At 32.1% G+C, this 27,597-nt stretch overlaps 1 protein-coding gene across 1 annotated transcript in view; it reads right to left on the bottom strand.

The window, feature by feature from the left end:
* Nucleotides 1-1,390: 1,390 nt before the first annotated feature.
* LOC143222600 (MAP kinase-activated protein kinase 2-like) overlaps nucleotides 1,391-27,597 on the bottom strand; it is a 32,905-nt gene continuing 6,698 nt past the window's right edge. The window contains exons 2-10 of the mRNA XM_076449304.1: nucleotides 19,684-19,823; nucleotides 15,185-15,249; nucleotides 13,343-13,422; nucleotides 11,243-11,369; nucleotides 10,695-10,770; nucleotides 7,208-7,332; nucleotides 4,917-5,002; nucleotides 3,623-3,703; nucleotides 1,391-2,996 (exon numbers count right to left, since the gene is read on the bottom strand). Of these exons, the coding sequence (XP_076305419.1) occupies nucleotides 2,871-2,996; nucleotides 3,623-3,703; nucleotides 4,917-5,002; nucleotides 7,208-7,332; nucleotides 10,695-10,770; nucleotides 11,243-11,369; nucleotides 13,343-13,422; nucleotides 15,185-15,249; nucleotides 19,684-19,823 (906 nt within the window). The 3' untranslated portion in view covers nucleotides 1,391-2,870. The remainder of the gene's footprint in view (nucleotides 2,997-3,622; nucleotides 3,704-4,916; nucleotides 5,003-7,207; nucleotides 7,333-10,694; nucleotides 10,771-11,242; nucleotides 11,370-13,342; nucleotides 13,423-15,184; nucleotides 15,250-19,683; nucleotides 19,824-27,597) is intronic.

Below are 27,597 nucleotides of genomic sequence, written 5' to 3'. Positions count from 1 at the left end.
AATCCTCAGTAAGAAATCTCTCATGTATTGGTAAACACACCTTTGAATCTTGCACGTACGCAATTCAATCATAGCGTTACTTACACTTTACTTGCTGCAGTAATAAGCCATTCCTATATGTAGCCAGGTAATTAACTATTCATAACAACATACACTGCTGGCCAAAATCTTAAGACCAATGAACATAAGGAAAAAATATGCATTTTGCATTTTTAGACTCAACCACTTATTTGAATAGAGCTTCGAAAGATGAAAATAAGAAAGTGGAAAAATAAAAATAAGAACTTTTTTAGCATTTAAGAGGGAAAATGTGAACACTACGAAATTAGCCTAAACACGTCTGGCAACCCAATAGATTGTAGTTTTTCATCACTTACAAAGGATGGATTGATAATGACTAAGTTAAAATATCTTGCATGCATACCACTGATGCTGCACAACAGAACTATTTTGTCTCTCTGACCGTCTTTTAGTTCTTGTGATATTTAGATTATTAATCGTTTTCACAAGTTATACACCAATGCATTTCCCATTTTTATTTATTGCTTTGAGTTTATTGCAGTTTTCTATTGATCAAATGGCAGCATAATTCCTTCTATTTATTAATAACAGTTTATAACTTCCAGTACAATTTATAGTTACCCTTTCCTTTATGTAACATTGATACAACTGTAAACCGATGTTTTGCTTTCTTATGGCCATCTTATATCAGTAGTCTTTTTGTGAAATGGTATGTTTGAGTCAACTTTCTCATAAAAAATCCACTTACTTCATCACATCCTTGAAACTTTGCCTTATTAAAAATATAACAGGATACTGCAACATGCATAAATCACTTGAAAGTTAGAATAGATATTTATACAATTATATACATTTCAAGATGTATATATTTTAGTTTTAATCATCCAAAATAATCAGACAGTTAAAAATTACTAAGTTACCCATCACCAATAATAAAATGTTTCATCACACTTCATCCTCTGGCAAAAATTACTACATGGAAGTCTTTCATATACTTGAAAATCATTTACTTTTTTCTATATACTTAAGTATATTAACTGTTCAGCCAATCAAGCAGTTTCTTCACTTTATTTAAATGTGAACTGGAATAAGTTTTGTTGGTAATAACTATTCAGCATTTAAAATGTGTTTGTTGTTTTGCCTCTCAACACAACTGAATTTTAACTTATTCATTCATTCTTTAAAATTTCAATTTTAAACTAAAAGTTTACCTTGCAAATCTTCTGGGATAAATTGATGCTTATTTTACTAAAAACTCCAAATAGAAATGCTTTTTTCATAACTGTTTGGAATACTAATGTGATACATTGTTTTTGTATCATAGAATGCAGTAGTACTTTGCATTAGATGAAGTCCCATAACAACAGACTTTTGACTACAAATCATTTCTAAAATTTACTAGTGTAAAACATACATTGCAACCAAGAAAAGAAACAGCATTTCAAGAAAACTTTCAGTTGTAAGTCGTTGCTAATAGTCTTAAAATCAATACCAATGCACAACAGACCCAACATGTCCAAACAACCAAAGCTGAAATGCTTTTTTATAGTGGCAACCTGAAATATCAAGCTTCACAGCATATAATATTAATATTACCAAAACATATGTTACTGTCACTTAACTGTTCTTTCATTTTATTTTACAAACCAAAAACTTCACAATTCATGAAAATAATTTAAATTCAAACAAAATCAGTAAAAGAATATGAACAAAATTTGTTTGTTAGAATTGGCTATTTTAATAATTTTACTACTAAAACAAAAAGACATTTTAAAAACTACAATGTTGCCTCAATCTATTTTCTTCAAAGAAAAAACTTTATCTTTTCCTTTTTCCTTTTTTAAAACCAAATGTGTTTTTTTTTTGGTATCTTGATTACAAATCCACAACTACTGATAATATGGAATGTCATTTAAATAAACCACAACATTAAAACAAACTGTGTATATTGGCACAAACGTTTAGAAAACATGCAATAAACTTTGAATTCTAAAATAGCACTGCCTGGTTATCTTTTTAAAATCCTACTAAATAATGCAAATGATTTCATTTTTCTATTATTAAACTGCTGATGGAAAATAAACAACACATGTTATACTTTCAAAGTTTACATCTCTGAAAATACATGTATTTTACCCATAGACCCCATTTTTCATTTTTAAGCTTAGAAGTAACATATCATCTACAAAAAATGTAGTATAAGACAAATATATTCCATGCAATAATATACACATAAGAAAAACGTACAGGGTCTGAGCTCGCTAAAACAAACTTCATAATTACTATCCCAGAAAGCTGCACCTTATGTACTGCTTAAAATGCATGGTACTAAAATACAAGGTTAAGTAAGTACATTATTTTACTTTAACAAGAAATTGAAAACGTTTTGGTTGTATTTCATCTATGATGAATAAACTATCAACTAATACCTGAGTCTTACACTTCTGGATACATAATCATCAGTTCTGCTTCTTCTCAGAAGCATCTTTCTTTTTATGATCTATTCCTTTGGGCTATTTGTCAATGACAGAACATGACTGATGTAAAAAATATATATATATAAAACCCATATTCACAGTAGTGTAACATAAGATATTTAGTACCATAAACTTCAGCAAAACAAAGTCTTTGAGTAAGGATAGGAATTGCAAAATAAAAAAAAAGTTTTGTTCCAAGCTGTCTTGGCAACTTTAAGTTTTAATGCCATGACTACTCTACCATACATGACTAGGCCTACTATCATCACTAAGCCTTTCAGGGTTATAGTAAAACAGAGTAAATATAAAAGTAGATTCCACTGGATGAAGTGGCTTATCAATAGACCAAATCTTTTTTTTTTAATTTTGTTGTCATTTTGCTGTTTGGGCTTGATTTTTGCGTTTGTTCAGCAATTTGTTATTGGACTTCTCTAAGTTTTTCAGATGAATTGCATCGTAATCAACTCTCATAGTGGCTAAAGCTTGGGTCATCTCCTCCTGTAGAAGGGTGAAAGAAAAAAGTTCACTAAAACAGAAGACATATTTGCTGCAATACACACACAAGAAATGAAACATTTAAATATTTATCCACACTATATTTATTCTTCTGAACATATAAAAATAAAACCCATTTAATTTTCTGAAAATAAATCATTTTTAATTTTCCTACATGAATAAGAGAGAATCCTTAATAGCCATGGCTTTTGAAATTCTTTAGGCAGGATTAGAGTAAATTAATCTAAAAGACATTTTTTCCACTTTATTAGCTTTTTTGTGCACCAGCAATACTGAGTGTGTGGTGCATGCATGCCCAATTCGATTTTATTACTCACCAAGATCTCTAGGTCCCTATCCTCAAATTAAATTCTTTTAAACAGAATCAGAGTAATCTATGAGACCTTAGCCATGGTTAAATACATCAGTCAAAAAGGTATGACATAAAGAGTCCAAAAGAGTAATTAGACCTCAAATTAGTCGAGAGATGATGGAACTACAAGATAAAACTACAATGAAAAATTCAGAGCCATTCTGAGAGCTGCTATGTCACAGTTAAAAATCAAACCCACTTAACCCTTCTGGCTATATGTCATCTTTTACCCTTCTACATCAGCAACAACACTCACCTGAACCTCTGGCCACACATCACCTTCTTCTTTCAATACCTTCACTGAAAATAATGGAGTCATTGGCACTTCTGTGTATTTCTGCATAAGAAGGTGTTATAGTTAATTTCAAAAATTAGGCCCATAATAAAATCATAAGTTAGTTGAAAATAGGTTTTTAATAAAAAATATTTTTGAACTTTTCCTGTCAACAGTACACATAAAACATAATTCATTTGTAGATAGAATAGAAACAGTATTACTTGAGAAAAATGCAAAATGTTAACTGACCTTCATAATTCACTTTTGAATTGTTACAAATTATAGGTGATGCTAGGCATGGATACATGGGACCCGTACCTCATATCTACAGTTGGTGTTTTGAAAAATTAAAATAGAAAACCAGGATTGATAGCATACCAAGACACCAAACTTTCCTCTGTCTGTGAACTAGACCCCAATCTTTTTAGTTCTAGCTATTTAGAAATCAAAAGAATTCAGGGAGAAAAAAAGATAAAGAAATATTACGAGTCCAGTCATTTTTTTTAAAAGTTACAGTATGATACAATGTGAAATGTTGTTGCAAGGTAAAAAATATCTAACTGGATATTTGAAAATGTAAGTTAGAAAACTAACTGAATCATCCCAGTTATTAAAAACAATGTAGAGGAATGTGGAAAAGTGTATTCACTTCTACAAACACTCAAGCTGACTATCCTTTGTTATTGATCCATTTAATTCTTAATTATATGGAACTTCAGCTGGTTGGTTTGTTTGTTTTTGAAATTTGTGCAAAGCTACACAAGGGCTATCTGCACTAGCCATCCTTAATTTAGCAGTATAAGATTAGAGGGAAGGCCATCACATCCACTGCCAACTCTTGGGCTACTAGTTTACAGACTAAATATTTCATGATGATGAGAAACCCACTTGGAGTGAAAATGTATTCTAACAACAGCTGGAATGGATATTAAAACTTTAATTGAAATAAAGTACAGAACAATATTTCAATCTTCTCAGATCATATTCAGGTCAACAGAGAGATAATAATGACCATCCCTAAGACATGTGCCCAGCAACGATCAGTTGCTAACTCTCTTTGTTAACCCAAAAATGATTTAAGACAGTTGAAACATTGTTCTGTACTTTATTTTAATTACAATTTTAATACCCATTCCAGCCTCTTCAGAATAAACTATTTTCTACTAAACTCTCATAAAACTGTTTATGCACAAGTTGATGATTAAAAAAATTTTAAAAAAATCAAAGAAATACTGCCTTAAAATGGTTTATTTTATTCAGAAAATACACTTACAGCTATCCATTTATTGCTGAGAACTTCCTCAATTGTCAGTCTCTGAGCTGGGTCAGTCATCAGCAGGCCATGTATCAAGTCTTTTGCTAAATAAAACAAATTCTGTACAAACATGACAAAGAAATAACTAACTATCATTAAATTTTGAGGAAAAGGAAATGATGGATGTAAAATAGTCACTTAAACTGTGTAACAAAAACATTAAATTGAAGAATTTCTTAGCATGTATTTAGTTATAAAAATTGGAAGTTAACTCATAATTATTCAAATATTGTCTCAAGGTTCCCTTCCAAATAATAACATGAAGTTCACTATAACCCAATTAATTAGAATGTTCAGAAGCTAAAATAAAATACAAATATTTAAGCAAACAAAACTTGTGTTTTGGAGATTGTTTTAGCATAAACCCACATTAGATTACTTGCATGTACACAGCATGGAATCACACCATGGATTTTTGTGTTATGAATCTTAAATGTATTGTTGATACACCAAAGTTAGTTCAATCATCTATATAATAAAAATATGAGAAATGAGATTTGATGAAATTCTTAAGATATACAAAATACACAAACACTATTTCGGAAACATTTAGTTATTAACTGTCTTCACCTGAATTAATCCTAACTGGTTAAACAGCAATGCTAATCAGAATACTGTTATTGAATTTTTAACTTTTTCCTTGTTAATCAAATTACAAAGTTAATTTGACTGAGCTAGTTGTTAAAGTCTGCATCCTGTTTATCTCTTTCTTCTTTTCCTAGATACCTTTTTACAATGAAATAGTTGAGAAAACGTAGCAGTATCTTTTATTTATTTCTTTATTTTTAACGAAGACTTGATAATTAAACAAACATATTACAGGAATGATCAATTTATCTTTTTTATCTTTTATTTTGGTTACACCATTGTCTGGAAATATTTAGCTTAAGTGAGAACTGTGATTGCCATTATCTTGTAACTAAAACAAAGTTAACTATATAACTCAAAAGTAATATAACTTAAAGAAAATTATTTAATGGATGTTATCCTGATGTAACTTAGTTGAATGGGTTGCAACTGCCTGTTGTAGAAACACAAAGGGAGAAAATGATATTTTGGAAGTCTTCTATCTTCAAGAAGACTTTTGGAACATTGTCCTCTACACTCGTGTTTCTACAACAGGCAGTTGCCATTCATTCAACTAAGTTTGATCATGAATACTGTGGTTAAACAATCTATCAAAGAATATTATCCTGTTTAAACAACAACAACAAAAAAGAAAATTTATTTATAATGCAATACATATAAAGAACTACCACTAATTGTAATTAGAATGCACTAAATCAACAGTTGATTGCACATCCTGTTAATGACTTTCAGTCATGACACCAAGTTTCTTGGGGCTTTTGGAAAGCCTTAAAAAAAATTACATTAATTCTAAACCTAAGCACTTGATCAATAATGCAAGACAATTTTCAAAGTGCAGTATTAAATTGAAAAAAAGTTTTAAAAAACTGATATTTTGACAAATACAACCAATAACATTTTTTTGAAGTAGCTATGAGTCCCTAACCACTCAACAAAATTGCATAAATTACTAGATAAAACTAAACCTCAAGCATGTAATTTTAATTCGTTTGACATAAGTAAATTTGTTTAGAGACATTACTGTTTAGCATTTAAGAGTTGGTTGCAGGAAAATACTGGAGTAAAATCCTATAAACCTGCAATGCATGAGAGGCACTAAAATAAAAGCCGTGTTTATTTTCATGTGAAAGCATCTGTTTTAACACAAAATTTATTGCAAGTTAATTTTTCTACCCTTTGTTAAATAATTATCAATCTTTTAAAACATTATGTATATTTCTGTTGAAAGTCCAAGATGAATACCACCACAGTTCAGCTTTAAAAATTTTTAAAACCAATTCTATTGTTGTTCAAAGTGGATTAAGTGGGTCTTTACACAAGTTCTAAAGAATTACTTTACACATAACTACAAAAAGATTCCTCACACTAGAATAATACTTCCCAATCATAAGACTGCAGGCTAGAGTCTGTTTGTCACAGCTACTTTGTAGGTTTTTGGGATTTCACCAAAAATAAACTAAAACTGATAGAATACTAACTCATATGCAAGACATGATGATTTTTTATTCTACTTGCATTTTAGTGGTGTAAATAATTTTAGAAGGACAGCAAGCTGACCACTAGTATAAAAAAAGACTGACACATATTAAAGTAAATGTATGAAACCTGCTCCAACAACTTTCACTGTTAGTGGTAAACATAAAGAAATGATTTAGACTTACCGTCTTGTGTAACACATTTCCACTCAGGGTGAGGAAAGTCATACTGTCCTGCCCGAATTCTCTTTTTCATTCCAGGAGAGATAGCTAACCCATGGTTGCTATAAAAGGGAGGAAAACCACAAAGCCTGAAAGATGGAGGGAAAACAAAATGTTTACATTAAGAAAAAAAAATCAGTATAATGCTTGCAGTAAAAATAAAAAAATGAAATATTTCATGAATATAAACACTGTGTCTCAAGAGTAATGTTTGGTTTTGAGACATTGGTTTGTCTTTGAATTTCATGCAAAGCTACTCGAGGGCTATCTGCGCTGGTCATCCCTTATTTAGCAGTGTAAGACTAGAGGGAAGGCAGTTAGTCATCATCACCCACTGCTAAGTCTTGGGCTTCTCTTTCACCAACAAATAGTGGGACTGACCATCACAAGGTCAAGAATGTTTGGCAAGATGGGGATTCAAACCCACAACCCTGAGATTGAGTTGTGCACCTTAACCACTGGTCATGCCAGGCCAAGTTTTGAGAGAGATGACTTTTTGAATATTTTAATTAAAATGCTGAAATTAAAATAAATACAAACCTAAATGAGTAATTTGGTAAATAACGAAAACTTGAAACAGTATATTATTAATTAATTAGTATTTTCCTTCAGAGCTAACTATTACTGACTTACACAAATAGATGGCATTAATGCATATGTTATGCTGCTATTAGTTGATGGTCCAGTATAAAGGGAAGGGGCTTACATAGAATGACCCCTTTTGCATTGATAAGCTCAGTGACATACATATAACTTTCTTTCAACAATAACTCCTATGCTCTTATGAATTTTTCTCAGCAATTGGTAAATCTAATATTTTGATTATGCATACAAGCCAATCATAGCAGAACAGAATCATAAAACTAGTAAGAGCAAAAATTGATTTCTGCTCATGAACAACACAGCCACACAGGTTGCTAGTCCTCAAATTTATTAATGATCTACATAGAATTGTTCTGTTATATTCGGTATTCTTGATTTTGTAACTATATGATCTGTATTATCTAAAATATCAATTTTATGCACTTGTAGAAGTATGGATTGTTCTACAGATTTATTTTTGGTGTTTGTATTGTTCTTTATTATAAACATACTAAAATAAAATATTATATAGTAATTTATGATGTTTGAACTGAATTCTTATTTCAAGTATTCTTAGCCAGGCATACTAAAAATAAAAACTCAGATTATTTTCCGATTTAGTGAAAACTACAAAACTTTACTGGGACAAAGAATGCTGTTCAGACACTTTGTTGCAAATATAATAACCTAATATTTCAAGAAGAACCTTCTAATGTATATATTCAAAATGCATCAAGTGAAAAAAAAGCTAAAAAAGACCTTCATTTATTTATGTGTTCACTGTGACTTATAAGGAGACTATACAATAGTTATAAATATTTCTTCACATTATGCTTATAATAAAATGTTTTCCTAAGTGCTGACTATCTGTTTCCTTTTAGTCGGCCATTTGGTCCCTATAATATGTAACCATCAATTCCTGGTTATCTTATAATTCTTTCTTGTTCATCCCGACCGCTAAACACCAGTTTATTCTCGTTAAATGGTAATTTAAAACAAACTATTTGTGTATTTATTGTTAAAAATAAAGATGCTCAATGGGCTATCTGTGTTGTGCTAAACAGGTATTTAAATCAAATTTTCAGCATGATAACTACTTAGATTTACCATTGAGCTACTGGTTGTTGCAACAAAGAGTTTGTTTTGAAATTTATTCTTGTTCTTGGAACTTATCTTCATTACAAGTTTTGCTGATACTGATATAATACAGTTGTATTTTATTTATTTATTTTTTGAGTTGTTATACTAGTTGTCACTATTATGGAACTTGTATTAGTATAATGTTTATGGAGATTTTATTTGTGAAAATATAGAAGATCACGTGCATATATTAATTACATTTAAATCTGATATATAAAGTAACATTTTTTACAAAACATAACATAAATACATTTCATTTCAGAAGACCATACAGTGTATTCCAGGACACACAAAATTATGAACTGGAAATATAATGTTCAATTTCACTCATGTTACAAGTAGAAGCCCTACACAGCAATAAGCATTGACTTATGCCTACTAGTCACACATGTACAACTAGAGCCCCCTTTTTTGAAAACACCAGTATTTTAAAACAATAGTGTTATGCAATTCATATTTTTTTGACAAATGTGCGTTAAAAATAACAATTAGAGAAAAAGATTTTATGAAAAACTTCAAACTGACCAAATTGTTTGAGAGACATTTCTTAATTTTTTAAAATAATGATGTTTTAATATTTTTTATTACACATTTTTTTTAGAGTGTCAACAAATTTTACTGGTTAAATCATATAAGTACCAAACAGAATGATGTAGCAAAAATAAAAAGTTAACAAACAATTCACTGTATAGAAAAATTAGAATTGACATTTAAGGATCCATTACAATGAAAGTGAAAAGCAGAGAAGAATTATTTCTTATCTTGTTTGTAGTTTATACTTGTAAGAGTAATTTAAGATATCTATGTTGAATAAGAGAGAAGCAATTGTAGAAATACCTTGCTCAAGTATAGTATGCAGTTTTTGAGACATTTCCCTACAAACTACAAGAAATTAAAACATTTCATTAGTATAATGAGGGCAAGTTTGAAAAACCAAAAAGATCTGGGTAAGATTTTCTTTTGCTTATTCACATGATGCATTACTGTGTAATATTAATGGTGTACTGTGTATTTCTTTTACATTTCTCCATTTAAATTTTTTTTCCTATAAGCCATATGAAACTAAAATTTCACAACCAAGTTCTATGACTGAACATGAAAATAAAAAACCTGCATATCTGTCATGGCTTTATTTCAAAGCAGAATAGATGTTTTCACTTCTCTACTTATACATTTGCATCAAATTCATTCCTTTGCACAGAGGAATCTAAACAGAAATGAGGATATGCTCTCTCTACTGGTTTGACAGGTGGGCATGGAAAGAGACTGATTTTCTAGTTTAAGGCTCTACAGACAAATAATAAATGACATAAATACTATGCTCTGGCTGGGTAATATCTATATTATTAGTAATTTACATTAAACTCTGTACTTCTCAGAGGGTTAGTAAATAAATTAGAGAAATGGGAAGACTTAGAACAAATACCACAATATTCATACTAGGAAAGAATGAGGATTTCTTAAAATATTTACTTATAAAAAATATTTACAAACCATGTTTTTTTATATATAATAAAGCAGTAAAATTAAATTTTTAATATAATTACCTGAAAAGTCACAACATGATCACATTGTACTACCCATGACAAGTTTTAATAAAGTCACCATCTAGATCTGATAACTCATTTGTGAAATTTGTATGCATCTTGTTTGTGTTTTTTCATAATTATTTCTATTATTGTATATGTAATATTGATGCTACTATTAAAAAAACTACAAGTTTACTTACAGTATATACATAATAACTCCTAATGACCACATGTCACAAGATTTGTCATATTTTTCTGGACCAAGAACTTCAGGTGCTACAGAATAATATATATACACATAAAAATCAATACAGCAAAACACTGCACTTTCAATATTTTTTTTTAAATACTAGTAAATATAATCTGTAAATTGAAAATTTTGTCTGAATATTTTTTTAACCTTAAGTTTAACATTTTTATCAAGATTTAACCATAATTACTGAAATGCTAATGAACATTATTAAAGAGATTATAACAAGTCAAAATCTTACTGTCTATGGTTTATTATACTGCAAAAACCAACACTGTGGCAAAGTTTGAGAAAATATTTCTTTAGAGTAGTTTTATTGACTCTGAAAAGCTAGAACAACTTCTTTTAAGGAATAAAAATAAAAATCACAAAACTTAGGATCCAAAACAGCAAAAAATTCAACTTATGCCTATCACGTAAAGTGAAAGAAGTGTCATTCTATTCAACATTGAACAGAAAACCATAAATAAGTTAATTTATACAAAAGCAACAACTCACCAACATAGTATGGGGTATAACAAGGTGTTTGAAGACAGTTTATGTTTGTTGTTTCTTTAGCAAAACCAAAATCTGTAAGCTTTAGAGTTCCACTAGGTTCAGGTTGAGAATAGAGAAGATTTTCAGGCTAATTAAAATAAAACTGGTTAACTTTTTTGGCAGTTAACAGTTCATGCAATATATAAAATAAATATATTTCCATTTCTAAAACCAAATCACTTACTTTATAACAAAATATTTATTTTAAGCATTTTGGTTGATGGTGATGCAAGTTATTTGTATTTGTATCAAAAGCAGTACCAAAATTTAAAGCTTTTATTCTAAACATATTATATTTAATAACCAAGTACTTATTATTCATTGCAACATTTACATTCATTTATATCATTAAGCAAAACAATTATTCCTAAAATTCAAATATATTCAATAAATCTTTCTTTTATTTTAGTCTCAACTCTTAAAAAGTAAATAAACTAGACTTGACATTGTTTCTACATCTTTTCCCAAGATACAAATACCTATTTTAATTTCATGTCTACAGTACTTATCAATTTTCGTGGAATCTAAAATAGGAATTTGTTGCTTGAGGAACTAATGTAGACACATTTGACATAAACATGTATCTCAAGATGGCTTGAGATACATAATGTAGACAAAATTTAAATGTAGTTTGTTTTTGTTTAGAGCCCCTAGTTATAGGCTTGAAAATATAATCTTTGCATTTTGATTCAACTTGCTTCTGCACTTTTTTGGCAGTCCCTATTTCCCTGTTTGAATTAACAATTTTTAATCATGTTTGATCTATGATGAATGTACAATATTTTATGCATTTAAATGCCCAGCATTTGCTCAACAAAATTTTTATTTTTCAACTGATATGCCGATTCACCTGTAGAAGCAACATAATGAAATATGAATTGAAGAAATATTTCACACAATTCTAAGCAAGTATGTTGAATAGGAATAAAACTGTACATTTTTGTCAAACTCATAAAATATAAGCCTAATTTTACTTCTTTAACATTTATGGACTAAGTCAATCATGATATAAAATCATACTATAAAAATTACTTATTATTATTATTACTTTTTAGGATTTAAGACCATTCCAAGCCACACAACTTACAGAGCAAAGACAAAGAAACTTCTTTTGATTTCATTAAATGTTTGACACTAGATCATTAACAAGTGGTCCACTTCGAGTAACAGACTATTCTAAGCTTACCACTATGGAAAAATTCGTAATTCAAGCTAATTTCAACTGTTACATTACTTGAAAAGAGAAGTTTGTTTTATGAATTACTGGAAGGCACAAAATATACTGTTCAAGTATACTTTCTTTTATTTAGACAATAAAGTGACATATACATTTAAGTTTATCACATCATTAAAGTTGTGTATGTCACTATTATTAGTACGATTTTTTTTTAAAAATTGATATTTCAAAAAAAAATTAATTCTTTAAGCTTTGCTTCTCTGCAATGTGTAGAATACACTGATCATTTTAAAACTCAGTTAAAAACTTGGTTAAAGTAAAACTGACTGAGAAAGAAACACATTGAAGGAAAAATAATCTCTATTAGAGGTAGTTTAATTATTTGTTCATTTTTTAAAAACAACAAATTTCACTACGTAAACAAAAAAAAGAACAAAAAACAATTAATATATAATACAATTGACTCTGTACAAATCAAAAGCAAGCAAAAGGTCATAAAAAATGCAATAACTTTTTTTTTAAATAATCCAACTGAATATGGTCAGCAGACTAACAATTCTTAAATGATCCTTTTTACACAACTCGAATCTATGGTATGGTAAAAATCTGAATATGCATAATGGTTAAAAACTGTAGAATAAAGACTGTGTATCCAAATCTTGAGTGGATTTAGAGAATTTAGTATCCTTTCCCTTTCTTCCTACCTGCACTTTTGAAAATTGTTTAAAGTATATTCTAAGTTACATATTATACAACCAAGACCATTTAACCCAACTACCAACTTTCTAGCCAGTTATTTATAGTTTAAATTCTTATGAAATACCAAATGATTAAGAGTATGGTTTACATGCTGATACCTTTAGATACAAACATTTATGCAATACCTTTAGATCTCGATGAGCAATATTCATTCTGTGAAGGTGTGCGACAGCTTCACAAATTTCTTTCATGATTCCTGCTGCCTCTTTCAAAATAAAAAGTTCACAAACACTTAAAAACATGATAAAAATAGTTATTTCTTACAAGTTTCTGTTTATGTAATGTTTAATTCAGATATTCTCTCATAATGTAGAAAAGAAGCTGTACACATAAAATGCATTAGTTGGAATTTTTCTGAACAAATTTTGTACAAGATATTTTCTGATGAGTCTATACAAACACAGTTTTGTTAAGAATGAATTAACCTTTTTTTGTGATTCGTATACATATTTGCACACATTAAGTATTTAACCTCTAAAACCTCCTAGGACTCAAGCCTTTTCTACACACAAAAATCAGTTTTTAAATGGAGAATTTTTACTAAAGATTTGTTTGTAAAAATATAAAAGTCTGTTCTGTTACTAGTGTGAAGTGATTTTCATGTTATGATTAAAAAACTATAATTCATCCCAAAAATCTCAAATTATTTGTGTAATATAAACCTCCAAAATACATTTCAAATGTCTGTTTTCATTAAAAGTTTATACTTTCTTTACCCTAACTAAGTGGGAACTATCAACTTGATCAACCTAAATCATCAGTCTTTACAAAGTCCTATCTTCACTGTGTTTAAATGGACTAATAATACTTTGCAACATACAGTCACATTTCAATTATTATATATGTATATAGATTATTACTACTTAGAAATAAGTTATTACACTTGTTTTTCCTAAAATAAAGAACAGTAAATAAAGAAATAAAACAAATGATTATCTCTTCTAGCTACAATCTTTGAAAACATGATTGCTGTTCAACATAGGTTGCTAAGCCTTTCAAAATTTTGAAACAGAATATCATAAATTACTATATCCATACCAAAGAATTTTACTATAACTTATCAGGCACTAAGTTGTATTTAGATCTAAAAACAATAAGAAATTTTGACCAGACTAAAAGACATAAGCTACCTTCTTAAAATCTTGGTTTGAAAGAACATGGTAACCTTTTTACAGGTTAAAATTGCTGAGAAAACCAGTAGCAGGATATTCTGAACTGTCAACTGGTTATAAATATGCCATATGTTGAAATAAGTGTATATAAGGGACTATTTCCAAAAATGGAAAGTTTTAAATGAGACCAGTGTGTTTGATTCAATACATAAACCACATTTTGGTAAAATAAAAAGATACGAGGTTATTATTTTATATTCTAGTTTGTCAATATTGGCAATTTAAGTTCCAAATTTGTACAACTTTAGATTTAGTGATACATTCAACATACCACGTGACTCCCAGATATCAACATTTAGGCATGTTCTTTTAACATTTATATTTAAATTAAGAAATTAATTAATACTACAAAAATTTGAATGAAAATCTACAATTTGGTAGCAGACTTACTGACATAAATTCATAAAATAGTAGTTTTATAAAATTTTGAATAAAAGTCAAAAAACATGATGAAATGACTTTTGACCCATCACCTGTTGCAAATGGATTAATACCATTTTGATTTTATATACAAAAAAGAATTGCCATAAGTTAGAAAATTAGGCAAAAACAGGACTTTGCTACATTTTTTTAAAAGAAATACTGAGCAAAATAATACTTGAAAACAATTTTTGAATGTAAAGACAGAAAAAAAATAATTCTTACAGACAGTTTTTACTAACAAAATTTGACAGTGATCAAATTAGTTGACATTGATAAGTTTGCAAACCCTAGATTGACACTCCTTTAAGACATGCTTGAAGTCAGCATAGCTCCTAAATATAGCACTATGACAAGATAAAAAAACTGGTTTACCTCGTTCTGTGAATGCTCCTTCTGCTCGCTGCTGAATTCGAGAAAACAATTCTCCACCTTCCATGCTGAAAAAGCAAACACAGAAAAACATAAATATATATATTTAATTTTCTGAAAAAAGCAAACCAGTTTAATTTTTTAACAACAATTAAGTCAGTAAAATTAGAAATACCCTGAAATACTATCCTTAACCACTGAACTTACCACTGGAACACATCCAAGAGAAATTTCTACTAATTACATGGGCAAATAAACATTTTAAAATAGATTATACATACACTGACAGGTTTTACAACAAAATCATTCTGATCTATTACTATTTAAAGTAAATTAACACCCTGCTCTCATGTTTTCAGAAGTTCTCTAGCATTTGCATATTCACTATTTACATTTACACACAATTTCAAGGCTATTCCCTGATGTACAATGAAATTTTCTAGAGCTAAAATATTCACACACTTCATAAACAGTAACTACCTCAACTACTGCATGGTGAATCTAGTTTGAATGCTTCATTTAAAAGAATTTAGAGTTGGTACAAATGTAACTATTCTACGTAAATTGGATATAAAATATGCTTCCACAGTAGATTCATACTATAAACTTACAATTGTACTGTGAACATTTTATTTATCAAGAAATAATGTAGCTGTAACATCAAACCTTTGTTTCTTATTACGTTTAAGTTCGTTTTCAAAATAGCAGTATCTCAAACCTGTCATGCTTTTTCAAGCATGTTAACACTTCCATTACAGGCAAGACACACAAAAACAGGAGTTTATCTTTCAAATTTAATATTAATACATTTTGTAAAAACTAAAACTTTTATATTAGAGCAAGACAAGTCAAATTTGATAATTGTCAAGTTTCTTAATCAATTACACTGAAGTTTTCATCAGTTATTCTCATATGAAACTTCAATAGTTGGAAAAATTAAAAATTGTAATAATTGGAAACACTAATTTCAAAAATTTGATTAATTTCATGATAACTGATTTGCTAATAGTTTCTATTAGTAAATTAATTTTGCGATACTAATTAATGTAACCGATACTCATAGGTAATGAATTATAATGACCGAGTCCCCCCCAGCTCTAACAAACAGAATTCCTTCATATTATTCACTAAAATTGGTAATTTTTAAGAGTAGAAGATGATTGAAAGATATGATAGTAATGGAGAATAATACCCCACATTATGGGTCTGCAAATATATGGAATGTGATCAATTTGCTCAAAATAATAAAAATATCAAAAGATCAACAGCATAAAAGTTTAGTTTTAACTCAAAAGCTAATAGTTTTCCCAGGGGAAGAGGTCAGAGGGCATGTCATGTCCACAGACTTACATTTAACAATTTATTGAACTACTATTTTATGAATGTATAGCAATGAGTTTGACATCAAAGTTTGGATTATAAATTAAATTTTAATATTATATATTAATTAATCTCTTAATCTTAAAGTGAATATTAAAAACACAAATTCTTGAATGTTGATATAAGTGTGCCACTTGGTATGTTCAAATTAAATGTGCTGATGTTCAAATGCAAGGCTTATAATAATAATTTCTTATGAAATAGATTTTCAAATTATCAGTATTGACAAGCTACAATATAAAATAAGAACAACCCATCTTCACTATTTACTGAGATATCTCTATACTTACCAAACCAAACATAGTAGTACCACCCACTCGATTTTTGGAAAACCCTATTTATGTACATTCACTTCACTGTATCCTAAATTTATTACGAATCAAAAGCTCAGAATCCCATCCATACACACAAATGATGCTCCCAGCTTTTGTAACGTGTCTATTTACCAAGTTTAACTTTTTCTTTTAAGTTTTAAAATTAAAGAAAGGTAAGACAAAATAGTTATCAAAAAATACTTTTTTAGGATCAAATACACCTTATTAAGCCTTATAAATTACAGTTGAATTACATGGTACTGGTATAGTTATTTTATTTTACATCCTTCAAGTGTGAAATTTGACAAGGCTTAGCATGCTAGGTATGGGAAAAAAAAAAGTACAAACTCTGTAACAGTCATATGTAGTAGAAATGTTTTTACATTTGTTTCCTTACTGTTCTATATTGTAAGAAAAGTAACTGAAATTTAAGAAGCTATTTGTAAATAGCAATAATATATATCGACACAAATGCCCACATTTTGTACTGTAACTGAAATGTGATTGTAATTTACAAAATACTAATCCACTAGAAAAAAACTAAGACAGTGAACTTTGTAGAGTCCAGTTTTATGCTATTGGATATGGTAATATGAGATGTTATGTGCACCATGTGACTGTAACACCTGTAATGTTAGTCAGACACAGCTAAAAGGTCAATCAAAATAAAAATAAATATAAAAAAATATACAAATGTTATGAGATATTAAGCTATTTAGAAAAAGCATTTGTGATTTCCTGTTACATTTTGCAATAGTTATAGAATGTAAAAAGCAATATTTAAATAAACTTCCTGGTTTGTTTGATTTTTTAATGGAGTTTACGAGGATGGTCAGTTCGACCAAACCCATACAGAGATAAGTTACAGAAAATTACAGATAAAGTTCTAAATTTTATATATATTATTTACCTGAAAGTTATATTTCACAAATGGAATTTGTGAATTTTCTGATGTATAAAAGTAGTTTTTTACTTAAAATCAAAATTGCTTTGCATATTGAATTGCCTATATTTAAAAAGAAAGAATGTAAGGGCAATTCTTTCAATTCAAAAATCTGACATTCTGCATATTAAAGTCTTGTAATGTTTACTAGTAAACTGCAAAATTTTGTGTAGATATGCACACTGTATTAAAAAGTTATAGTACAACTACTCTTATAGTTACTTGAGTGGTTATGAGCTGGACAGAAATGAAACCTACATATTCATTAACAAGATACAGATCAGTTGTCTTCATAGAAACTCAGATTTTCAGAAGACGGTACATTTGTGTTTAGAAATTCACAAGTTTTGATGAAATTTTAAATAAAAATTATTTTTATACTCAATTCTTATAAATGCCATTAATGATAGAAAATCATTTCTCAGCTCCTACAATAAAAGAAAAAGTTTCATACCAAAGAAAGTTACTGAAATTTGCTCTTAAAAACACATTTCCACCTCGTTGTATCCTTTATGCCAAAGATACTCAACTAGAAAAACACGTAATATTGTGATAAAATAATGTCTCACTGTGGGTAGGCAAGCTGTTATTAATAATAATGAAAAAAAAAAAAAACTAATTACACAAATGAGTAAAACTATGTAGTTAAGATGACATCTCTGTTATTAGTATATACATAAGTTTTTTTTATTGCAATTGTAGCCCATTTGCTTTAGCATGTGACAGTAATATTCACTGTATAAAAATTAAATTTAGTTATGGACAGGCTTATAATAACAAAGCCTAAAAGAGAGGAATGAGAAAATGAGTGAGCTGACACATGGTAATGATAAGGATAATCTGAGTTAGGTTTACACACAAAACTACGGAAGTAAAATACTGAAAGAAGGGTCAGAGTAAGGATACACTTCAGTTAAAGAAGTATGGAGACCACTGCTCTAGCTTTCTACAATACATATAACCATGTTCCTTACATACACATGACTGGCAAACACTGCATGCAATTTGTTATATATTCCATAACACTAATGTACTACAGTGCCCATAAAAGTAAAGTATAGAGAAAGTAGTTTCATACAGTATCTACTTGTACTTTGTACATGCACACATATTAATTAATTAAATACTCTAATGCATACATTATATACATGTATCATAGATTGAACAAATAAGTTTTAGTCAGATATCTGATTCATGGTATTAGTACTATTTAGGCAGTAGATGTGGATATACATACTGAATATGTACAATGGGCATTAGCAACCAATCCATTGCAGTACAATATTAAACTAATTACTCGGTCATCGCTTTTTGAAAATTCAATTAGGATGTACAGTCCTGCATGATTAAGCATCCACTGTAAGATCTTTAAAAGAATGTGGCACATGGTGGCATAAGACAGCTAAGCTACTGATGAAACCAATCTTGACCATGTGCTTGCCATTATCATCACTGCCATTTCCATGCCTACCTCCAACATATTGTGGCAAAAAAATGAGTGCATGTAACTGTTATTTAAACTATACAATAACTACTACAGCTCCCACTGCTTAAAGCAGGGACAATGCAACAATGTAGCAAAGCTTATATAATATACTAACAGGTTCAGTGAAACAACTATTGTATGTTACTAGTATTGTGCCTGCCTGATGTTCTTAAACAATTTGCTAATGGAAATACTACCTTATCAAACTCATTATGAGATGAATATCTCTTCAGATTTCAACAAATAGTAAAATCCAATATTTATCCCATCTTTAAAACACATACGTACAAGCACACATACACAGACACAGAGTACAAGTAGATAGTGTATGAAATAATTCACCCTGAAATACAAAATAAGCATAAAAAAGAACACTTACCATTCCATAACAACAAGTAAACATTTCTGACCACCATAGGCATTTTCATATACAGCAATAATATTAACAATATGGATACTATTGCTTGCCCTCCAATGAAGTTCTATCTCCCTTCGAGATTTTGGATTATCTTTTAATACCTGGAATATGAGAAGATGTGTCTACATTGAACATTCATGAGCAAACTCATTCTATCCAAGCTATATAGTTCTTGTCAAGTCTTTCATTTAAACAATAAAAACTTTATAAACATCATTGGCTTAAACTGTCTACAACTAGTTAAATGCCCAAGATGTTATGATAAATACTGATTAATTTTGTTTCTGAAAATTAAATCTATATAAATGTTTAACATGCTTTCTAAAATTAATTATATTATGCAAACAAAATGCATAAAGACTGTAGATTAAACTGTGCAAAAGAACTGGTTCTTAAAGAAATTCCTACATTGTCAAATGTATGACCCTGCAATTCATTAATTGCAATATCAAAAGCAAAAAAAATTGAGATGAAGGGCAAACAAAGATATGACGCTTCATAAAAAAATGTTATAAAAATTTGACTAAATAATAATGCACTGTAGCACTATATATTCAGTTGAAAATATACTTAGGTTATGTTTATATGTAATATATATGATCACCAATTTAATCTGAAACAGTACTTATTTTTTCTCATATTCAATTAACTTAAACATTTAAAAACTATATAAAGTTGATTGATTGATTTAGTGTTTTATGGCACAAAGCAGCCAGGCTATCTGCGCAGACATTCGTAAAATGTAAAAAAAAATGTAGTAATAGGCATAAATGGAAATGAAGGTAAAACAAAAAAGTATAAAACCAATGTTGACACCTAGTCTACAATGTTAAGATAGAAGGCAGAGTATAAGAAGTTGTAAGGTATTTACTCTTGCAAAAAGGTAATGATCATAACCCGCCAGGAAGACTAACAGGTAAGTTCAAGAACCACCGTCAGTCACCTGAAGTTGGTCTTTCCAGTCCTGGTCCCGAGTTATGTGTCATAGCAACCAGTATCAAAATGTAAAAGAACAGAAGTTTTAAAAGATACATAGCAAAATTGTAACAATGAGTAGCCAAATGTCCAGTAAAAAGATAAAGTCAAGTAAATGGAGTAAAATTTGTAAAAGTAAATGAAGGTAAAAACAAAACAGCAATTAAAACAGAAAATGGTGTAAAAACCAATGTTGACATCCAGTCAACAAAGTTGTAAAGAACTACCTGTAGCAGAATGGTAATGATCATAACCCGCCAGAAAGACTAACAGGTAAGTATAAAAACCACCGTCAGTCACCTAAAGTTGGTCTTTCCAGTCCTGGTTCCGGGTTATGAGTCAATATGGCCAGTACTAAAAAGTTAAGTAGTAAAAGTGTGAAATGATATGCAGCAAAAGTATAATAACAACTCATCAGGACGACTAACGAGTAGTTCAAACAGATAGTTCAAACAGTAGCGTTAGTCACCTGAAGTTGGCCTTTCTAGTCCTGGTGTCGAGTTATTTAATGTTCTGGCCATTGTCCAATGTCAAATTCAAGGAAAGAGACTAAAACTGTAAAAAAGGAACCACAATTAAAAAGGTGTAATGAATAAATATGCAACACTTAAATGAGATTAAAAAGATTAATGGCCATTAAAAAATTAAAAACATTATCAAGGTGGACAGAGTCACCATCACCAATTACTCTGTCCAATGTTACAGACTGACCCTGGGAAAAAATATGTTTAAAATATTGCCGTCGTTGAGAATTGTAACGATGGCAAGAAAGTAAAACGTGGCTGATAGTGATTTGAGTGTCACACAAACTACACATTGGTGCATCAGTTCCAGATAAAAGAAAATGATGAGTTAAAAAACTGTGACCAATGCGTAGCCTAGTGAGAACAACTTCCTCCTTCCGAACTTTACGGAAGCTAGATGGCCAAAGTCCAATTTTGGGTTTGATTTGAAAACGTTTGTTGTCCCATTGCTCACTCCAAGTGAACTGCCAGCTGGCACGGAGCCGAGCCTTGAAGACAACACCATAGTCCATGTATGGAATAGGCATAGGAGTGATGGTGCTGAAGCAGACATATTTAGCTGCCATGTCTGCAAGCTCCTTTCCGCGAATACCAACATGGCCTGGTATCCAGAAAAACTGGATTGAAGTAGCTGCTAATGAGAAATGGGCCAGTCGGTTTCGAATATCAGCGAGAATAGGATGTGAGCTAATGTGTAGCGATTCCAAGGCAAGTATAGAACTAAGTGAATCAGTATAAATAGTGCAGTTGGAGTACTGCTCAGTTGCAATATGATCCAGGGCAAGAGATATGGCATACAGTTCAGCAGTGAACACAGAAGCTGTAGAAGGGATTCTGCACACAACTACTGAACAATAGCAAACCATAGCAGAGCCCACTGAATTACCTGATTTGGAACCATCTGTATAAATGGGAACTGAATTATTGTTTGAAAGATATTCATTGAATAAAAGATGGTACTTCCAATCTGGAGTATCTGCCTTTTAGGTGACTGAAAGAAAGGTCACATTTGGGGGCTGTAATAAGCCATGGTGGGATGGGCCAACCTGTGGAATCTGCAATGTTATCCAAGGACAGACCCAATTCATCCAATTGCGCCCGGATGCGAAGGCCAAACGGAGCAATGACAGATCGTCTGTTCTGAAAAAGTACTGCCCACCGAGGAAGGAAAACACATTTCCAGGTGGGATGCTTTGGTAAGGAATGAAGTTTCGAAGTATATTGTAAAGATAGTTGCAAACGGCAAAGGTGTAGAGAAGGTTCATGAGATTCAACGTATATACTTTGAACTGGAGAGGTACGGAAAGCCCCAGTGCAGAGTCGAAGTCCTTGGTGATGAATGGGGTCCAGCATCTTTAAGGCCGAGGGTCTGGCAGAGCCATACACCATTGATCCATAATCGAGTTTCGATCTAATAAGAGCACGATATACCTTTAACATTGAACAGCGATCTGCCCCTCAACTGGTAGAAGAGAGAACACGAAGGATGTTCAGTGCTCTTGTGCATTTGACCCGAAGCTGCTTTAAGTGTGGTATAAAGGTCAGTTTACGATCAAAGATAAGCCCCAAGAACTTGGTCTCCGGGACCACTGGCAGCAAAACTTCACCGATATGAAGTTCAGGATCAGGGTGAATACCCCATCGACGGCAAAAGTGCATGCATACAGTTTTGGAGAGAGAGAAATTAAAGCCGTTCGCCAGAGTCCACTTCCGTACACAATTGAGGGCGGTTTGTAGTTGCTGATCAATATATCTCATGTTTGACGACTGACATGAGATGTGAAAGTCGTTGACATACAGCCCATTCGCAACAGTGAGAGGGAGTTGTTCAGTGATGGCATTTATCTTTATACTGAAGAGTGTAACACTCAATACACAGCCTTGAGGGACTCCAAGTTCCTGTACAAAAGAACGGGAAAGTGTCGAACCCACACGAACTTGGAATCTCCTGTCCATTAAAAATTTTTTAATAAACATGGGTAGATGGCCATGTAACCCATATGTATGGAGGTCTCGCAAAACGCCATACCTAAATGTTGTGTCGTAAGCCTTTTCTATGTCAAAGAATATTGATACAAGATGTTGGCGGTTGAGAAAGGCTTCTCTGATAGATGTTTCAAGACGAATTAGGTGGTCTGTGGTGGAGTGCTGTCGACGGAACCCACACTGGGTGGGAGAGAGGAGGTTGTTTGATTCAAGGAACCAAACAAGACGAGCATTAACCATCCTTTCTAATGTCTTACACAGACAGCTCGTCAAAGCAATTGGACGGTAGTTTGAAGGAATCTTGGGATCTTTCCTTGGCTTAAAGAAAGGTAAAATAATAGCCTGGTGCCAGGCATCAGGAAAAACATTCTCCTGCCAGATCTGGTTGAAAACAATCAGAAGGACATCAAGAGAAGCAGGAGATAGATGGTGCAGCATGTCATAATGAATATCATCAGGTCCAACAAACGTACTGGCAGACCGATGAAGGGCCATTTTTAGTTCCACCAGGGTAAAGGGACAATTATAGTCAAAGAAACAGTCAGTTCGAAAGGAAAGAGGTGATCGCTCTGCCCGAGTCTTGATAGCCAGGAAGGTGGAGGAACAAGCAGAAGTGCTAGATACCCGGCAAAAGCTTTCACCTAGAATGTTAGCGATGTTCCGAACATCAGTCACCTCCTGACCATCAGAGAGTAAGATCGAGAGGGGGATAGAATTGTAGTGTCCATTAACCTTTCGTATCCTGTCCCATATGATCTTGGAACTGGTGGTAGAAGATATGCTGGTTGTGAACTTAATCCAAGATTCCTTCTGGCTTTGACGTCTTACCAACCTAGCACGTGCATGGGCCAGTTGGAAAGCAACCCGGTTTGAAAGTGTGGGGTATCTACGAAAAGTATCCCAGGCCCGCTTTTGAGCCTTCCGTGCTAAGTGGCAAGCAGGATTCCACCACGGACGAGGATATCGTGGAAAACGTGTCGAGGTTTTAGGAATACACTGAGCAGCTGCATGTGTAATACAGTCAGTTACCGCTGCTACACAGTCGTCTATTGATGGCTGATTTTCGATGGCAGGATCAAGTTCTGTGAGAGAAGTGAAAGTGGACCAGTCTGCCTGATCCAGCTTCCACCTGGGCACGCGGGTAGGGTGGCATCGACCACGGCCAGTCTCTCTCAAAAGGATCGGAAAATGATCACTGCCTAGTGGATTACTGTCAACCCTCCATGAAAAATGGGAGAATAATGAAGGGGAGCAAACAGAGATCAATAGCGGTAACGGACTGACTAGGTGCATGAAAGTAAGTGGAAGAACCAGTACTGAAAAGAGAAAGATTGTGATCAGAGAGCATCCGCTCTACAGATAGGCCCCTCCCATCAATAATAGCACTTCCCCAGAGGGGATGATGTCCATTGAAATCCCCTAGGATTAGAAATGGAGATGGCAATTGTTCAACGAGAGCATCAAGATCTGATTGATCATATGTCTCTCCAGGGGATAGGTACAGAGAACAAACAGTGATGGTAGGAAGCAATCAGCGTTTTGATATCATCCAGATTAGAACGTAAACCTCGACAGTTCCATTGTATCAAGGTGGCCATTTTTAAGAACGGGTAGGTGAAGTGGCTGGAGAACCCTTTGGTTTAAGACCACGTCTTTTTGTCTTTAGTCAGAGGAGGTCTATCAACCTCCATGGATCCTGCTCTGGGTCGGGTGGGCAGGTTTTTGTTATTGGAAGGGGAATCCAGTGACTGAGGACGCGAACGAATAATTGTTTTGTCTCTTGTGGTGGGAGATAAAGATGTATCAGAAGAAATGCCTGTATTTGAAACTGAAGGACGTGGATCTTGAGGTTTGTTGGAAGGTATGGGAGGAACAGAGATGGGTGTGAAAGTCAATTCATCAAGCTTTTTAACCACGGAGGTCAAAAGGCTTTTCATTTGTTTTGAAAACGATTCTCTTGGAGGCACAGAGAGATCTGTCTGCACTCCCACTGTAGTTGTGGAATGAAGTGCAGCAGCATATGTCCGAGATGGAGTTGTGGACAGCAATTTCCGAGCCTCAGGATAACTAATGTTATGTGTCGTTTTCAAATGCTGCACCTCTTTTTCCTCCAACCATTTTGGGCAAGAATGAAAGTAAGAGGGGTGAGAACCATTGCAGTTTACGCAATGTGGGTTCATGTCACAGTCATAGGTATCGTGGTCCTTGCCTCCACAATGAGCACATGTCAGGGAACCACGACAAGATGTCTTTGACGAATCTCTGACGTTGGAAACATCGAAGAGGGATTGGTATGTATGGCCGAACCCTGCAAATGAGATAACCTGCCTTGATGGTGGCAGGTGCACGTGGTGAAGTAAATGTTAAAACGAGGGTATTTGTTGGCAGTGTAACTCCACCTTTGCGAGTGGAGATGCCCCTCACTGCAGAAACTCTTTGGGTGGAGAGACCAGCGAGAATCTCTGACTCGCGAATGTTCTTCAAATCCCTTTCAACAATAACTCCTCGTGAAGAATTCAAGGTAGCATGGGGTGTAACCTCAATAGGTATATCCCCAATTGCCTTTGAATTCAAGGAGTTCACTGTGTTGGGATGTGGATGTTTTAACCAATATGTCACCAGATCGAAGTTTCTTTACTGATTTTGGAGAGCCAGCAAGTCCCTCTAGTCCCTTTTGAATAAAAAAAGGGGACATTTGCCCTAAAGGTTTTTCCGAAAGAGAATGTAATATAAGAAAATGAGGTGCGTGTGTTACTGATGTTGAAGATTGCTGTTCTGAGTATTCAAGACGTGGTCGCTACCCATTGACTGTTTTTTACAATTTTATTTAAATTTTTTAGAGGATCCATAGGAAAAAGAAAACATTTCAGTACCCACTGACCCCACCCACCATGGAGCTCTACAAGGGGACGCACTACAAAGTCACGCAAGGACAATGTAGCAACGCCAGGGTTTCGTGAGCACTATACCCAAACACCAGCATCAGGCACAATGTCCACAACACCCGTTGAAAACTTCCAACACTGGTACTTGGTTGACTCTAGCCCAAGTGGACCAGCTGATTGACCCAAGGGGGGCCACCCAAAGACCGCCCGTCTACAGGAATTCGAGGCCAAAGTGGTGTGTTAGGGTTGGACCCTCAACCACCAGGATCCTCTCCTCCCCTTCACGGGTCGCCACGCACAGCAAACATGTGGGTGGATGTTTAGATCCCAGAGAAGGTAACCAGATAGAACAGAACCTTCCCTGGGAGGTCCCCTCACCACGTACAGGAATCCACACCGAGGGGTTATATAAAGAAAACTAACAAAAATAAAGAAAGAAAACTAACAAAAATAAAGAAAGAAAACTAACAAAAAAAAAGAAAGAAAACTAACAAAAAAAAAGAAAGAAAACTAACAAAAAAAAAAGAAAGAAAACTAACAAAAAAAAGAAAGAAAACTAACAAAAAAAAAGGAAGAAAACTAACAAAAAAAAAGGAAGAAAACTAACAAAAAATCCTTACTCAACTGGGGTTTGAACACAAAGTTTCTACATAATAGTTGACCACTATAATCACTGTGACATCCAATCATTGTAATTCAACATTAATATAATTCAAATACCTAGTTTATCATGTTAGTCTGGTTTTCCTATAATATTGTAATATCCTGCTCTAAATGTAACGAATCAGTAATTTAAAAAAAAATTTAAAATTTCCACTTAACTGGCATTTGAACTTGAGACTTTTGGTTTAGATAAACCACTGACTCAATTGAATCAAGTATTACAAAGAGAGAATAGCTTTTATACATATATATTTTATTACACTAACAATCATACCTTTTACGTGTGCTTAACTTTAGATAAAATTATATTTTTGTCCACAACAATGATGAAATGAAAAACAAGAGTTTAAAACAAATTATATTATACAAGATAAGAAAAAATTATGGTTAAATTATGCATAATCAAAATTTCCAAAAATACGTTTAATCAAAAATCAATGTTTGTCAGAAATGTAAATAAGTTGTTATCACCGACTTTTAACTAAAGTGAGCTATATACATCATAATTCAAAATCAAATAAATAACCAGTGTAGGTAATTTTATGATTAAAGTAGAAGTAATAATAACTTAAACCTGGATGGTTTAATTCATAATCAAACTTGATGGTAGTGTTGTTACTATTGCTTCCTTTTGCAATTGAAAACATTTACTACGTAATAATTGCATTTACTCATTCATATGCAAATTATATCACAATTTGTTCTTTAATTGTCAAAAAAAAATCCAAAGTAATGTTTCATACATAAAAACCCATTAATCAACCAAGAACAATTTGGCTGTGAAGGAAAGCCTGAAATGGCATTTGATCTCAGAAAATAATGCCATATACATAATTATTTCC

Source organism: Tachypleus tridentatus, chromosome 8 (genome assembly GCF_004210375.1).
Source record: "Tachypleus tridentatus isolate NWPU-2018 chromosome 8, ASM421037v1, whole genome shotgun sequence".
Taxonomy (NCBI): Eukaryota; Metazoa; Arthropoda; class Merostomata; order Xiphosura; family Limulidae; genus Tachypleus; species Tachypleus tridentatus.
The sequence above is the reverse complement of the archived record's forward strand: the minus strand, read 5'-3'. Positions and strand labels throughout refer to the sequence as shown.